The sequence below is a fragment of the Trachemys scripta genome, chromosome 6 (assembly GCF_013100865.1).
Source record: "Trachemys scripta elegans isolate TJP31775 chromosome 6, CAS_Tse_1.0, whole genome shotgun sequence".
NCBI lineage: Eukaryota > Metazoa > Chordata > Testudines > Emydidae > Trachemys > Trachemys scripta.
This window is the reverse complement of record NC_048303.1, coordinates 13,102,393-13,119,515: the sequence shown is the minus strand read 5'-3', so window position 1 is coordinate 13,119,515 and position 17,123 is coordinate 13,102,393. Positions and strand designations below refer to the sequence as shown.

Sequence of the window (17,123 nt, the reverse complement as noted above, 5' to 3'; positions counted from 1 at the left end):
ACCAACATGGCTACAACAACACTGCATAAGGGAAAAAGCTGTCAGGAAAGCTTCCTCTCCTCCTCTCTTCCCCCCCCCTACCCCCCCCTAGGGTGGTTGTCTACTACAGTTGGGGTCTTATTTATGCCTTATGAAGACTCGTCCAGTGTTGTAACATGAGTGTAACTGCAACTTGTATGGGTGGTATTCTAACTATTGCTTTGAGCCACAGTGATTTTTTTTTAAAAGTAGAAATTCTATTTCTGATGCTTTGACGTCATTAAATTAAAAGGAGTGGCTTTTCGTAAGAAGAATATTCTATCCTGTCAATCTTTTCACGTGGTCAGGCAGCAACTTTTACTCAGTCTCTTTTACTCAGTAACGCTTTTGCTGAAGTCTCGGATTCTGGGTCAGTTACACCGGTATAAATCCAAAATAACTGAGTTGAAATGAACTTTAGCTACTGTAGATTAAAGGCATTGATTTTAATAGGATTCTGGACTGGAATTATGCTGTAATAATTGAGGACAGAATCTGGCCCGCTACTAATATTAAACTAGAGACGAGACCAAGCCGAATATAAAAACCTACAAGGAATGATATCCATCAATTTTGGGCAATAAACTGCCTATCTTGGCCCTCTCCCCAATCTTTGCTTTTTAAAAATGTTATTTCTTACTGGAAATTACTCATCAATGGAAGAAACTCCTTGTGCTATAAGAAGTCATTGCAGAAATAGAAACACAAAATACATTCCAAAAAAATAAAAACATAAATATCAGACAAGGTGCTAACATTAAAAAGCCAGTTCAATAAAGCAAAACAAAATTCTGGATTGTCCAAACAAAATACTGTGTATGAATAGTGATTAGCATAATATAAGAGTCACTCAATCCGGATAATGGCTCGTAATAAGAGTGAGAAATAATGGATTTGTTTGGTTCACTGACAGTTCTGAAAAATAATAATAAAATCATGTTCGGGCCTTTTAAACTGGTTTTAATAAAAGTTAAGGAAATTTGGAAACAAAGGGTGAGATTCACAAGGGATATGGGCACATTTCACAAGGGGTGGTTGTCTCCTACCCACCATTAACTCAATAGCCCAGTGGTTAGGGCACTGGCCCAGGATGTGGGAGGAAGGACTGGAACTTGGCTGTTCTCCCTCCCAGATTAGTGCCCGAACTACCAGGTTGTAGTCATTCTCTTGCTCTCTGGTTTAATGAGTATTTAATTGTTTATACCAAGTAGAGCAGCTTCCCCAGGAGAGAGTGAGGGCTTGTCTACACTGGCACTTTACAGCGCTGCAACTTTCTTGCTCAGGGGGTAAAAAACCACCTCCCTGAGCGCTGCAACTTTCAGCGCAGTAGCGTGCCAGTATAGACAGTGCACCAGCTCTGGGAGCCGCTCCCCTCATGGAGTTGGTTTTCTTGGAGCGCTGGGAGAACTCTCTCTCAGCGCTGTGCCACAACTACACAAGCCACATTAAAGTGCTGCCGCGGTAGCACTTTAACGTTGCCAGTGTAGACAAGCCCTGAAACTCACCCAGAATACATTCCGATAGCCTGTGGTTAGGGCACTCACCTGAGAGGTGGGAGACGAGTTCAAGTCCCTGCCTCACATCAGGCAAAAGGGGATTTAGAACTTGGGTCACCCACGTCCTGGATGAGTGCTCTAACCACTCGGCCATTGGATAAAAGGGGGTTCTCCTCCTCCTCGGTTTTGTGAATGGGACCTCAGGCTTTTTGATGTTTCTGGCTAGATTAACAATGTGTCATTTCAGAAATGAAAAAATGAACCATGTCACAGTTCAGGGCTGCTGCCCCTATATTCTGCCTCTATAGTCCAGCAAAGGTACCTACTCTCAGGCTTTCGGCTCCTCTAGTTGTCGCCTCTCTTGGGTGGTGACTTGTCTTACTTCCTTCTGTCCAGAATATTTCTAGGCTGCACAGCTTCCTGATTGTACTGTGAATTCACCAGGAAAGTCAGACTCCCTAAGCGGGCCTGCTTTGCTTTCCTCCTCAGCAACCGTTAATAGTGCAATTGTCATAGTTATAAGTTACCACACAGTATTTCCTCTGCAAGTCTACTTTTATTCTTAAGGTAAAAAAGCATTACAGAAAAAACATTAATAAAAGAACCTACACATGTGCTAATAAGCTTACTAGACATCACTCCACCTCTGACATCGGCTCTGGCAGGAGCAGTTATTCAACATTCTACCCAAAGGGTTTCCTTTATGGTCACCAGTTCATCACAACTTTATTTCAAAACAAGCACCCAGTCTTATGGGGCCTCAGTAGGCCAATTCATCCATTACTTCCCTAAGGATTGGGGCCCTTGATGGACTAGAGGTCTTGTCCGTTGGCTGGTTCAGGAAGAAGACCCTGAGCAAGTTTAAAATCAATTTGGCTATTTATCCAAAAATCCTTTCTTTGTCGATTGGTCCGGTAGAAATCAGTTTGAACTAGTTACTTACCTCTCCAGGGAGGTGGCTTCAAAGGGCTGATAATGGAGGAAATATATTAGCATCCCCCTCCTGCTAGAGAAGATACAAACAATGCAATAATATATACACAATTGCATTTTGAATGCAATGGACCCCAAAGGTATTGACCCTAATTCAGTAAGGTTTAACTTAACTCAATAAACTTTATCTTAATTCCATAGGGTTTGATCAGGATATTGTCAGTCTGTCACAAACCATTTCAACATTTCTGATTTTTTTCTTTTTCTTTTTTTTTTTTTAACCAAACTTAATTGCCAAAACTGACACAAATTCATGAAATGTTTTGGTTGATACAAAATTTTGCATTTCAGCAGATTAGTTTCATCTAAAAAATGTTGTCCAACTCTACTCCTCATCTACTCCGGGGTTCCACTGCACTCTCTCACTTATGAGTTGTGAAAGGTTGCCTTGCTATAATGTTTCTGAAATGCCTTTTGCTTTGTATGTGAACATATTAAATTAAAGCTTCCTTCCCCCCCACCTCTCCAAAAAAACAAAATGTATGCAATGGTAAATTGTGCAGTGAATAAGAGTGGGTTTTTGCCTGTTCAATGCACCGCTAACTTAGCTTCCCAAGCATGTACAAATCAACCTACATTTGCTTTGAATGTTGCTTAAATAGTGCTACTGTTGTTTTTTAAAAATAAAGTACTGTGCAAATAAATCACTCCTCCCCCCACCTGGAAAGTGTTCACAACTTGGTAAAATCAAAACCACTGGAAGATCCAAAGGCACTATCGAAAGGTAATATCTTTTATTGGACCACCTGCAGTTCATGAGGGAAAGCTTTCTCTCACAGAAGTTCTCTCACAGTAAAAGATACTATCTCACCCACCTTGTCTCTCCTTAGCAATACTTTGAAAGAACAGTGGTCATTATTCATGCTGCTGTTTGCTCATTACTAGTGATAGGCAATTCTCCTTGAGCAAGGTCTGGCTAGAGAATCTTGCCCGCATGCTCGGGGTTCAGCTGATCGCCATATTTGGGGTCGGGAAGGAATTTTCCTCCAGGGTAGATTGGCAGAGGCCCTGGAGGTTTTTCGCCTTCCTCTACAGCATGGGGTAGGGGTCGCTTGCTGGAGGATTCTCAGCGATTTGAAGTCTTTAAATCATGATTTGGGGACTTCAACAGCTGAGTCAAGGGAGAGAATTCTTCCAGGAGTGGGTGGGTCAGCTTTTGTGGCCCGCATCATGCAGAAGGTCAGACTAATGATCATAATGGTCCCTTCTGACCTTAGAGTCTATGAGTCTATGAGAACAGTGCATGAATATTGGCATAGAATGTACTTTGGAATCACAAGCCTCAGTGCTCTTCCCCCCTCCTCTCCCCCCCAAAGCCCACTTGACTTGTTGGTGCTTGCTCTAAGAGACTGTCTGGCTCAGTAAAAATTCAGGCACATAATTAACTGTCCTGTTTTGCTAGAAGTAAAATATACAATTTGTTAATGATTAATGTATGTATTGTTTGCCTCTTCCTCCTCTGCAGTACAGTGTTAACACCTATTATATCCATACAATGGACTTCTCTCTATTTATATCTGCCAATGTAATGTTAATCAGAATTAATTGAGAACTTCTTCACCTTGCGTTTATGACTTTGATACCCTGACTTTGAGGTAGTTGTTTTAGGCCTTGGCTATATTTGCGAGTTACAGTACAATAAAGCAGACCCGGGCGCCCCAGTTCACTCCCCGTCCACACTGGCAAGGCACGTAGCGCGCTCTGATTCCGCAGCTACAGTGCTGCTGGTACTCCACCTCAGTGAGTGGAATAACGTTTGCTGCGCCCCCGCTGGAGCGCTGTGGCGCCAGTGTGAACGAGGTGTTGCGTTACTGCGCTGTGATCAGCCTCCGGAAACGTCCCATAATCCCCTTAAATCAAGTGGCCACTCTTGTCATTGTTGTGAAATCGGCTGCAGGAATGCGGAAATGCCCTTTCAAAGCTCCATTTTTCGGGCTACTTATCAGCTCTGAGAAAAGCAAACATTTACTGTTTGCTTTGAGTGAGAGAGAGGTGGGTGTGGGGAACTAAGGGGGTCTGAATTTACAAGACAGCATGCTGACACACTCTCAGCACCCCAAAAACCCACTCTCTCTCCCCCCACATACACACAACACACTCCACTCCCTGTCACACTCCACACACACCCCCCATTTGAAAAGCACGTTGTAGTCACTTGCATGCTGGGACAGCTGCCCATAATGGACTGCCCCAGTGCCGCTGCAAGTGCTGCAAATGTGACCACAGCAATGCGCTTGAAGCTGTCAGTGTGGACAGACGGCAGCGCTTTCCCTACTGCGCTCTATGAAGGCGGATTTAACTCACAGCGCTCTACATCTGCAAGTGTAGCCATGCCCTAAGTAACTCCTGCTTCTACTGGGGGATTTATAAGACTTTCACCTATAGATCTTCTTTCCTTGATCCTTAGCTCTTGAACATACAGTAACTGCAAACACTCTGCTTGAGGGCTCCATCCACCAGGGATTCCTTTGACCTAGAAATGTTGGAAGTGCAAACTGAAGCTACTGTTTCTAGTCTGGTAGTTCATTACGTAGTGCAGTGATCAAATATTATTTAAAGTAATCTATTGATTTTTTTCCATAAAATGTTTAATAATAAGGATGTAACTTGGTAAAACAAGAATGAAAAAGTGTCTCTAGGACAATATTCTTCAATAAAGATGTAAATAATTTTTTCAAAAATTAACCTAGAAAAATATTCATATCCAGATTAATAGCATAACTGATTTCAGTTAAATTTAAATATTGTTTGAGAATAGTCTGTGGAGAGCAATCCAACAGTGACAGTGGATGCAGTGTTGTTGTAGTTATGTTGGTCCCAGGATATTAGCAAGACAGGGTGAGTGAAGTAATATCTTTTATTGGACCAACTTCTGTTGGTGAGAGAGACAAACTTTCGAGCTTACACAGAGCTTATCTTCAGCTCTGGGAAATTTACTCAGACCTTGTCTATACACAGATTATTTTGGTATAATTTACGTTGTAACTTATTGTAATTTATGTGATTTAAACCACACGCCCCTGAGCAGCATAAGTTATACCTACCTAAGCGCTGATGTAGACAGCGTCTCCTGCTGACATAGTTGCTGCCTCTCTTGGCGGCAGGAATTAGGCTGACGGGAGAGCTCTCTCCTGTTGGCTTAAAGCGTCTCCACCACAAGCGCTACCGTGGTTCTGTAAGTACTGTAGTGTAGATGTAGCCTCAAGCTATCGCTACACTGCACTTTAGTCATTTAAAACTTTTGTTGGTCAGGGATGTGAAAAAAAAAAACACACACACCCCGACTGACAAAAGTTTTAACAACAAAAAGTGCCTCATTGGGGGTGGTTTTATTTTGCCAGCCAGCAAAGAGTGGCTACACTGTGTACCTTAGGCTTTGGCTACACTGGCAATTCACAGCCAGTGAAAAAACACCCCCCCGAGTGCAGCGCTGTAAAGTGCCAGTGTAATCAGCGCCTGCAGCGCTGCACGCTCGCTCGCAGCGCTGCAAGCTATTCCCCTCGGAGAGGTGGAGTACTTGCAGCGCTGCGAGAGCTCTCTCGCAGCGCTGGCGGCGCGACTACACTCACGCTTCACAGCGCTGTGAATCTGCGAGTGTAGCCAAGGCCTTACAGCGGCATGGCTGTGCCACTGTAAGGTAGGCAGTATACACATATAGCCTCAGGAAGTTACTCCTAAATGCAAGTTGGAACAGATTGTTTAGCGTAAGTGGTTAACACATATTTCAAGGCACCATTCAAGTTAGAGTGGCCCATTTACACCCCTCCAGTCATAGGGAAGAAAGGAGTGTGGGGGAGTAGCTGGCAGGAGAGGGGTTAGTGGGTTATAGATTGTTAGTTTGTAATAAACCATAAATTGAGTGTATTTATTCAGTCCAGGATTTTTAGTGTCTAGTAAAGTTATGAATTTAAGATAATCTTTTGAAAGTGGTATTGTGCAGGTTTCCTTTGAGGATGAGGACTAATAGGTCAGATATAGAGTGATCGCTTTGTGAAAAGTGATGGTGGAGTCTAGCTTAGGTTCCTTTTGTTCTGTGACAAACGTAGAGGGTCTCTCAAAAGTTTACCTGATAAAGTTGAGGGCTCTTAGATTATTCTTCTGTGTGTGTATAAGACACATCTTCCTGGGATGAATTATTGCTTCAAACACATTTGACAGGTAGGTAGAGTGTATATTGCAACTCCTTTTGTGATTCTGGTTCATAGGTTACTTCTCAAATTTGTTCTCATGTATGGGTGAGTAATCTTCTGTACTACATGACTTTAAGCATATATTGAATCTTATACCTCAAATCATAAATACTTTTTGAAAAAAGTCCTACCTGACAATAAGGCTGCCATTATTTTATGGGGAGATTTTTTTGGCAGGGTAGGGGGATTGGAATTCTTGAACTGCGGTCTGTGATCAATCCACTAAATGAACTTTACTCCTTGAAAAATATTCTCTTGTTGTTCATCAGTATTGGAAAACAGTTAGAAGTCTAACACTGCTACTCTGTGGATTAATGAAAGGATCCATGCTTAAGATAAGTTTCCATCTTTATATTCATTCATTAACTAAACAGCATCTCCGGGGGGACTGTGGTGCAAAGCAAATCCAATAGCTAGTGCTAGTGTTGTTGCTCTCATGCCACCTCATGAATCTTGGCTGATGACATGCAGAGACATTTTCTGCATAAGTGGTTAATATAGTCTATCTTCTGTCTTCATAACAGAAAAATTATTCAGGCAACTTTTTCCGCTTCTTGCATGTATTTTTTTTCCCCCTGCTTGAGTTTAGCTGACTGTTACAGTTTACATGGCAGTTTACTTTGCATTTCCTGTTAAGCTTTGCTTCAGCTTTCTAAAAATGGGCTGATTTTTAGGTGTACACTGCACCCTCTTCATAAGGCATCCTTGGGGGCCTAATAATAATGTTGAATCGTAAAGGAATAGTGTTACAATATTTGGGCATGGTAGCAAGGCTGTACTTGTGGTGGAGGCACTTCCATTATAACCTTCCCCCCGGGTGCTTGTAACTCTTGTGCTGAGTTTTTGCAGGCATGTTTTTACCTAAAGTGTAAAATTTTAAAATGGCAAAATACAATTCTATGTTTTTCTTTTTCTTGTCTGAATTTGAGGAAATGGGGTGTGCCTGGTTTTCAAGATTTTAACTCTATATTTTATTCTCAGTGGAAAATGACTAAAGAGTTAGAGAAGTCTATGCTGTTTAACTATTTTGACCAAAGCAGGAAGTCTGTCTGGTTCTACAGAATGGTGGTAGTTTGGGTTTTTTCAGTTTGCTTTTCAAAATAACTAGGGAACAAAAGCGATGTTAAAAGTTGTTATGGTTGCAAAGACAAACATTCAGAAATTAGGAAATACAAGAGGTACGGTTATGAGATTATTGTCCCTTCATATTGAAAGTTTCAATCCTGGAGCAATTAAAAAAACTAAATTAACCAGGTAATCTGAGTTACAAGAGCCTTTGGTGTCTTTTTAAGCACCCCTATTAAAAAACAACACCACATTCCTCCTCTCCCTTTTTGTTGGATTCAGATTATACTGCATTCAAAGAGACCCCCCCTCCCCCCCAAGTGTAGTTGGAGTGCAATAAACATTCTCCCAATCTGTCAGTGTCAGGAAGGAATACATCCTGATGACAAGCAATCAGCTGGACAGATTTTTTGATAGAAAATTGAGAGAAGTCCCTGTTTCATTCAGACCCAGTAAATTGTAATGTCTGTAGGCGTTGATTCTGTTTCCCATTTTTATACCATTTGTCTTCAATTACAGCTGTGTTTCTAGAGCTGAAATAAGAGACCACCTCAGAGATAAAATTTTAACATTTCAAAAAATATGTATTGGCAAGTAAGTTTAGTCTTTCTGAAATTCAGCTACAGAAGCTACTAAAGCAGGCAGCAATGCAAATGTGCGTTTCTCTGCAGTCAAACAAGCATAAACTAAAATTGTAGAGGCAGAGTATTAAACACTGTGAAAGATGACTGCTTTCTCTCTCATGCATGCAGTCAATTCACTGTGCTGCAAAATAGTCCAATGCACAGGATAATCTGCTGATTTAAAAAAAAAAAATTTAATTTGATGGCTCATTTCACTGGTGAAGTTACTCTGTCGTGGAGCATAAACACTGGCTTTACTACTGAAAACCTTTTTAATAACTCCTTTGACTGATGATTCTACCAATACCCTATTCATTGGCTCCCATACAAAATTTATATTCGCAGCCACGCCGGAGGAGCTGCCCGTGCTGGGCGCTGGCTCCTGCAAGCGGCGACCTGACATGCTGCTGCTTTTACCGCTGTGGTTCCTGGCCTGGTCGCAAACCATGGCCCTGCTGGTTTCACTCGTTGTTACTAGAGCCCTGCAGCTTCTCGGATATCTGAATCCATGGATATAAATTTTGTATCCGTGCAGGGATCTAGCAGCCTGGTCTAAGCATCTTTAATTACTTTGATTTTGTCTGTCAGATTGCTTATTGGAAAACACTGGCTAATATTTAGTAAAGATGGGGAATGACTTAGCAAATTGATTATGGTAAGACTTTAATGCTTATGAAGGCTGTATACTAGGGGTACTAAGACGGAGACTCTGCCACTGATTTGCGGTGAACTTGGACACCATCCTTGACTTCACTGAGCCTCAGTTTCCCCATCTGTAAATTGGTGACAGTGATATTCACTCACCTTTGAAGTGCTTTGAGATGTAGATGAAGAGTGCTGGAAGTACTTATTATATGTTAAGTAGCATTTCTCTTCTTCAGACATTAAACTGGCTTGACTGTATTTGTATTCTGAGAACTGCTAGAAAAATGCTGCTTGAAACAGTTGTGTGATTTCTACAGTTCAGACTCTGAATTAACTGCCTCTGCACAGGGACTGTAGATGCCTTCTTTGACATCCTGGGTTTTGGACCACTAAAACATTTCCAAATGAGTGCCCACAGACTAAGGAAAACCCCTGTTTGGAAGCTGAGCTTCCTTTTTCATCCAGTCCAAGCCACACTGGCAGCTGAGCCTCCAAGAAGGCAGAAACACCTGAGGGCAGCAGAAATGCCTTTGATGTGAATGTAGCCTTGAGTGTCGTGCAATTTGAGACCTTAATCTTGTCAGGAAGAGCGTGTGCAGCTAGTAGGTGTGTGCAGGTGGAGGAGACATGGAAGTGAGAGTAAATATCCATTTGGAACATGGAAGAGCTCTTCAGGATGTAAGAGGCTTCACTAGGAATCGCTGAAGTGATTTTTGAAGTTGATGGATATAGACGGGTTTGGCTTATCCTTAGGTGTACATGAATGTTTACTAGCTAGGAGTGTGTGACGCAGACACCACGAGCTGCCAGCGGGCAGAGGGCACAGTGGGTGCATATGGTTTTATAGGGATCTCCTGGGTCAGATATATGCATAATAATTCACGGAAGGGTGGCAGTGTGATCTCTGAGAGCCAGTAGCCCACTGGTTATCATAGTCATTGCAAAATGTATGGATGGATAATATTTAAGGTGTGATGTATCTATATGGGAAATTATGTTCTTAAGGTTTTGAAGTTAAGGTAGGTCACCAGAAAGTGACATATCTCAGGAATATTCTGTGGCCAGAGGAGTTGGGGATCTGACCCATGGCAGGCACAGACAAGGCTTCCTCATGTTAAAAGCAGGTGGTAGCAAGATGCCTCACAACCTTGGGTACCCCGGGAAGCGTCACAGAGTGGATTTCTGCTTGTGATTGTCCTGTAAATGTAAATCTATACATCTAGGAACAAAGAATGTAGACTATGCTTATAAGATGGGGGACTGTATTCTGGGAAGCAGTGACTCTGAAAAAGATTTGGGGGTGGTGCTGTATAATCCTCTGAACATGAGCTCTGAGTGACACTGTGGCCAATAGAACTAATGCAACCCTGGGATTCATATGAAGAGGAATCTCGAGTAGGAATTGAAAGGTTATTTTACCTCTGTGCTTGGCACTAATGTGTCCATTGCTGGAATACTATGTCCAGTTCTGGTGTGACACTTCAAGGATGTTGATACATCGGAGGCAGTTCAGAGAAGAGCCAGGAGAATGATTAAAGGATTACACAACATGCTTTATAGTGATAGACTCAAAGAACTCGATCTATTTAGCTTAACAAAGAGACGGTTAAAAGGTGACTTGATTACAGTCCATAAGTATCTACATGGGGAATAAATGTGTAATAGGCTTATCAGTCTAGCAGAGAAAAGTATAACATGATCCAATGGCTGGAAATTGAAGCTAGGCATAAATTTTTAATGGCGAGAGTAATTAACCATGGGGAAAATTTACCAAGGGTCGTGGTGGAGTCTCCATCACTGACCGTTTTAAATCAAAATTGGATGTCTTTCTGAAAGATATTCTCTAGGAATTGTTTTGGAACTGTTCTGTGATCTGTGCTATACAGAAGGTCAGACTAGATCATCACAATGGCCCCTTCTGGCCTTACAATCTATGGATCTTTCCTGCCCACTGGCCTCCCATTTTTCTCTCCTACTCCCACAAATATACTTCCATATTAAATGCTATGGCACTTAGTGAAGTGAAGTTTGGGGATGTTTTTGGGTGATGTAGATTTCTCCAGGCTTCATTTTTGTCATTGCACACAACCCAGCTATGGAACTGGACGCTTACCACAGAAGCATGTGGGCCCAAGGTTTCTGCAGATATGGTTCTTACTTCGTCAACTTGTAGATGAAAGGAAGTATTCTTTCAGTCAACATATATTTAGACTGTGGAACTCATTACCACAAGATGTCATTGAGGCCAAGAATTCAGTAAGATTGGACGTTTATATGGATAACCAGAATATATCCAGAGTTGTTATAGTTAATGGGTGAAATACGAGTATTTGTAAGGGATTTAAGACCTCATATTTCAGGGTTTAAGACAAAATCTAACCCTTAGGGATTAAGATTGGATCTTTATGGGGGCAAACTATCTCAAATCTTTCCACTGAAAAGGGTTGTTGCATTTTCCTATGAAGTGTCTGCTTCTGGCCACTGTCAGAGACAAAGTACTGGACTAGATGGATTGTGGATCTGATGCAGTATAGCAGTTCCTATGGAATCGCAATTTGGAGGTCTCCTTGGAGTATGATGATTGGTTTGGCTAATCCATTAAATCCTATTTTTCTATAGTTCTTTTGCTTGATTTGAGGGTGAGTGGGAGAGCCAGACCTCCCAGGAACTAATCTGTTTCATATTTTAACCCACTGGAGAGGTTTGGGCTTTTGGATGCACCTCTCTTGGTTTTACAGGGAGGAATTCTATTGAGAACATGTGGGATGATATATAATTACTATATGAGCATGCAAACTGGGAATGTACAAAAACATCTTGGGCAAAATATCTCACAAGTAGAGGAGATTTGAGCTTTTAAGAAGGCTCTTGAGTCACTTTCTGCCAGAGAGAAAGTGCACTCCTGTCTTTGGTTGCCTCTGACTGCAAAAGAGACTGGCAACTAGACTAGTTAATGCTTGGTGATTCCTGAAACCACTAAAAGTCGGTCTTTCCCCTAATTTCCCATTGTAAAGACTTTTAAACATAAATACTTTCCACTTCCATAACATTTTCTGTCCAGGGACCTCAAAGCATTTTGCAAACACTAAGGATTGAATCCTCACTTTTCCCAGGCCTACTAACACACCTGCATTTGCAGGTGATATTGGGATCTGCTCACCCTCCACATCCCTTTGGTAACCTGTGCTTCAGATAAGTAGAGGGAGGCTTACCTTCTATACCAGCAGAGCAAAGATGTATGGGAAATGCACAAGAGAAAAAATGAACAAAATTGAGAGACTCTGCGGAGGTGAGAGAACTAGGTGAGGGTGTGTCCTGGAGCTGAGAGATAATAGTGCAGTAGGAAGAAATTAGTGCGTGGAAGCCTTTGGGGCTGTGGAGAGAGAATGAAAAGATGCATCAAGACAGATGAAGATTAGAAGAGGCAGAAATGTAAGAGAATGAAAAAGCTTAGTTTTCTATTCAACCCCTCTATGGTAAAGCAAACAAAAGCCCTCTAGATTTTTCTCAGCCTTGAGCTAATATGATATCCTCCCCCTGGCCCAAATCCATTTAGGATGTTTGTGCCACTGTCATTTTCATTCTGAAAGACTGACCACAATGCTCGCTCCTGTATTGCTATGCCCATTTTATAGATGACAGCTTCAAATCACTAGAATTGTTTACACCAGCAATGAATTTGGCCTTGAGAGGATAAGTGTCTTGCCCAAGGATATCTGAGTGAGCTGGTGACCGAGCAAGGAGCAGAAATCTAGTCTCTTAACTGTCCTCTTTACTTGCTAGACTCAGCTCCGCCTCTAAACATCTCGTGGTGCTTAGTGAAATTTCATGCTGTGATATTTACCTTATATGTATTCAGAAGGTGACAAATTGAAAAACAAAATCCCATTTCATAGTTGCACTTGGTAAAAGGTGTCTAGCTCTTTTTGATGGGATAATAGGCAGTTACCTGAAAACTCATTGAACTGCAAGTTATCCTAGGCCGGGGGTTTTGAAAATGGAAGTTTAATAGACTCCAGCTTTTCTACTGATCATAGCATGTTACTTTGTGCCAGGTTTCGTAAAACAAACAAACTGGACCTGGAAGTGTAAAAGACATTTTCCCAACCCAAAAAACCTCATTGGCTTTGTATATATAGTGAAATACTTCTGTGATGGATTGTGTTTACTGAGCGACAACCTATCCTGAATGCTCAGTTACTGAGGGACAATCTACACTCGTTGCTATACTTCTTTTCCACAAGCTACTCTCAGTATAACCTTTTATGAGTGATGTACCTGAATATTTGGATGCTAATATCTAAACTGTATCATTAAATTTATTAACCTTAATTTGGGTTATTGCAGATTATGTACTATATGTATTTTATGACTTCTAAACCAAAATTTGTATTTTGGGATAATGTAAGCATTATACCCAGATGTATAAACACTCTTTCCTTAACCTGTGTATTATATAATTTTAACATTAGCTTTAATAACAAATTTTAAATCTGTTCTTTTCAATGGAGTTTGTCAGGTTAATAACACTAAATTGGAAAAGGGGAAATTTACATTCTGTTGTTAAGGAATCTTGTCTTTCCTTGGTACATATTGGCAGGAGATAAGATCCTTAAATATCTAATATAGAAGCAGTATGGAGGTGTCCCATTTAACGTGGCCTTGGGCAAGATGCCTACTACTGTTTTTGTTTTTCCTGTCTCTAAAATGCAAATACTTGATTTACTTCACAAGGATTAGTTAATTTGTACAATGCTTTTCAGGCCTACATACTTAGCACTTCTAGTGGTGTATGTGTATTTTATAGGTTTCACATAATTGGGATTATTTTAAGGTTGTTTGATTCCCTTCCCTCTTCCTCCCCATCCCCCCTTTTCATTATAAAATCTTTGTAAGTAGATGTTTTGATTATAGATGTATCATCTGGCAGTTAGTGAATTTGTAAAAATCCTATCCTCTTGGCATATACATGATTTGCAATTGCATCTGTTGTAACCACATGCAATAATTATTGAAACTGGGTTATAGTATTAAGTTTGAAATTAAATCTGTTTGCTTATGGAGGCATTTTCAGTTTTAGAAAAGGGTTACATTCTTCCTTTTATATCCACGCATGATGCAATGATATTCCTAGTACAAAAGCCAACTTTTTCTACAAATTGAAACTGTGGACCTATGTTTATTTACAGGGGCTTATTCCAAAACAAGCATGGGATGAGTGAAGTTTATGACATAGAAATGATCTGCCCACTTTAAATATGAATTGTTTGACAGAGTGAGATGAATGTTAATTGTCCATTGTATGGCCACACTGCTTCAAATAACGAGCGCAATCTATGTGAGTGAGGTAAATGGAGTAACTAAAATTACAGGGTCATAGGAATTGCAGTACTGCCCTATAACAAATGTATTTAAATGCAGTAATTGTATTCTACAAGCGGCAGGCCTCTATAGGCTCAGGGATTGTTATTGCTCATATAACTAAATGCTTCCTTTCTTCGTCTTCAGTGCTGAGTTAAAGCTGTTGGAAGAAGCCACCATCTCAATCTGCAAGTCTTTAGGTGAGAGAGATTATTTTGATGTCTTCACATATTTCTGTGTTTGTTGTCAACTTTTCTGATAAATCACTATTCATGTAAACTTCTGTGTCTGTATTTATTTAATTTCACTCATCTGCGTTTCAGTAATGAGATTTTTAAAATCATATTTGTCTCCCAACTAGAAGATGAAAACACATTCTACTAATTTGTGCTGCTTAAATGTAACATTGTCACATTATTCTGTGTGTCACCAACAGAAGGAAGTGACTTGGGCACAATTATTTTAATAATTGAACAGACTTCTTTTAAATAATGATTTTTAAAGCATTGCCCCTTTAGAAGTAGAATATCAGTGGGCGACATATAGAGTATCAGTGGGCAGATATGAGTATAGTATGTGACACCTGTCATGTGGAGTTGACACTTGAATTAGAAGATGAGTGCATATCCTGCTTCTCATTCTGAATGATGATTTGATTCCCTGGATGTTTTAAGTTTTAACTTGCAATGTTAACTCTGTTCATTACAATATAGAAACTTCTAAAATATTGAAAGGGTAGTAATGCTGATAGAGATTATGCAGGGAGGAACCAGGGATGATAGAAGAATGAAATGATATTATTGTCACAGTCAGGCACACTTTCCTGATAGTGAGATCTATTGAGCTGTGAAATAGTCTCCTGAAAGAAATGGTGTGGCTCCGTTGTTCGGAATGTTTTAAATTTAGGTTGGAAAATGTAGTGTAGTGAACAATCTTGCAATAGCAGAAACATGGACAGGAGCCATCTTTAACTATAGACTGTTTAAAAAAAAAACCTATAAAAAAGTAGCCTTGGGGTGTGTGTGTGTGTGTGTGTGTGTTTGTTTATTTAAAAAAATACATAAAATGTGCAATGGAGAGTAATTCCCGCTCTATATATCCTGTGTTTGAATTAATTATCATAATTTAAATTACAAATGTACTCTAATCTTTTCAATCCCTCATCTAGTTGAGAACAATCCTCGAACAGGAAATCTTGGGGCATTGATTAAAGTCTTCCTTTCCAGAACCAAAGAGTTAAAAATTTCAGCGGAATGTCAAAAGTAAGTTGGCAGTGAAATGCCAGGCGTTCCCTTTTATGTTTTAAATGTTCATTTTGTTGATAGCTCTTGGGTAATGCAATGATGGCTGCTCCATAAATACCTGAATCGGCAAGGTGAAAATTCAGGTTCTCTTAAAGTTTATTTTTGTTTTTAAAAGAGAAACTACCGTAATTTCAGAGGAACAAGTATCTTGTGTATTTCAAGCACTGGGATTGGAGCATAATATGTAAAGTTGTGCCATTACAGAAGAACAGAAATTTTCCATTTGCTTTACTTGTGTGAGTGGGTCTAAACGTTGCAACAAACATATGTTTATGTAACTTTGGATTTATCTCTGCCCTTTCCACTCTGCGGTCCTAGGCACTGCTATCCCATTTCTTTCTGTGGGTGGGCATGACAGACAATAAAAATGCTGGGCAAATACTCCTTTGCTAGGTTTATAGTCTGTGACTCAAAATTCCTTGGAACATAAATAACATTTAAGAGAACAATTGATGTGCTAGCGATTTTGTTTTCCTTAACCCGTAGTAGCAGTGGCTCTCATGCCATGCTACTGGCTGCTTATTTTGCAAATTAAACATTTATTTTTCAACTAAGATGCTTTTTAAGGCCTATTATAAGCCATCTGATAAAGCTTTTTAGCTAATCTAAATTTATTTTAAAATCAGTGCATTATTTCTAGAATACTTGAAACTCTGACCAGGCCAGAATAGAAAATGATCTAAAATTCCACTGCTTTCAAATTGTATGATCAGATTGCCTTTCTAACCCTCTTCCCTCCCGGTGGGGGATGAAAACTTCAAGAAGTTATACTTTCAGAAGTATAGTTTTCCAGGAAACTTTCCAAAGATTGTTTTTCCCTGGAAATTTCTTTCCTGGCAGGGGAAGGAGGAGTTTGCAGACATTTTGAGGCCAACTCCTCTTCTGATCTAGCGATCCATTGAGAGAGAATCTCTTACGTCCAGAGGAAAGAAGTCATCCTTTTGGCTGCTGCTGTGTTGGCCCCTCAGCCCCTTGACAGGGTGGCTTCAGCAGGCGCTGCATATGTTGCTGTTGACTGGATCCCCCTGAGCCTGCACGTAGGGACCCAGAGGGACATAATACAGTTCCCTGCTGGATTGCCTTCATGCCTAGAAATCTGGGGACAAAGTTGTGAAGAGTAACTGGACTTACTGCTGTTGCTCCTGAAAGTCACTGAACGTCTTCCACCTAGAGTGTCATCTGAGTAATATTTGTGCACGTAAAGGGATAAGATTGGGGATAAATTTCCATGCAGAAAGAGTGAGATTTAAAGAGGTCTCAATCCATTTGAGACTGCCCTATAGTACATAGCAGTGGGTCCCCAAACTTTACCTCGCACCACACCCTTCCCCTGTCCAGCTGGGCCAGGAGTGGGTCCACAGCTGTGGGAATGGGGGACACGGACAGGGATAAGGGGGATGAGACTGAGGCTGGGAGCGGAACCTCAGC

At 40.7% G+C, this 17,123-nt stretch overlaps 1 protein-coding gene across 2 annotated transcripts in view; it reads left to right on the top strand.

The window, feature by feature from the left end:
• The window catches only part of DYM (dymeclin), a 333,130-nt gene that overhangs the window by 28,486 nt on the left and 287,521 nt on the right, over positions 1-17,123 (top strand). For both annotated transcript variants that reach the window (XM_034773755.1, XM_034773754.1), the window contains exons 4-5: positions 14,539-14,591; positions 15,560-15,653. In XM_034773755.1, the coding sequence (XP_034629646.1) occupies positions 14,539-14,591; positions 15,560-15,653 (147 nt within the window). The remainder of the gene's footprint in view (positions 1-14,538; positions 14,592-15,559; positions 15,654-17,123) is intronic.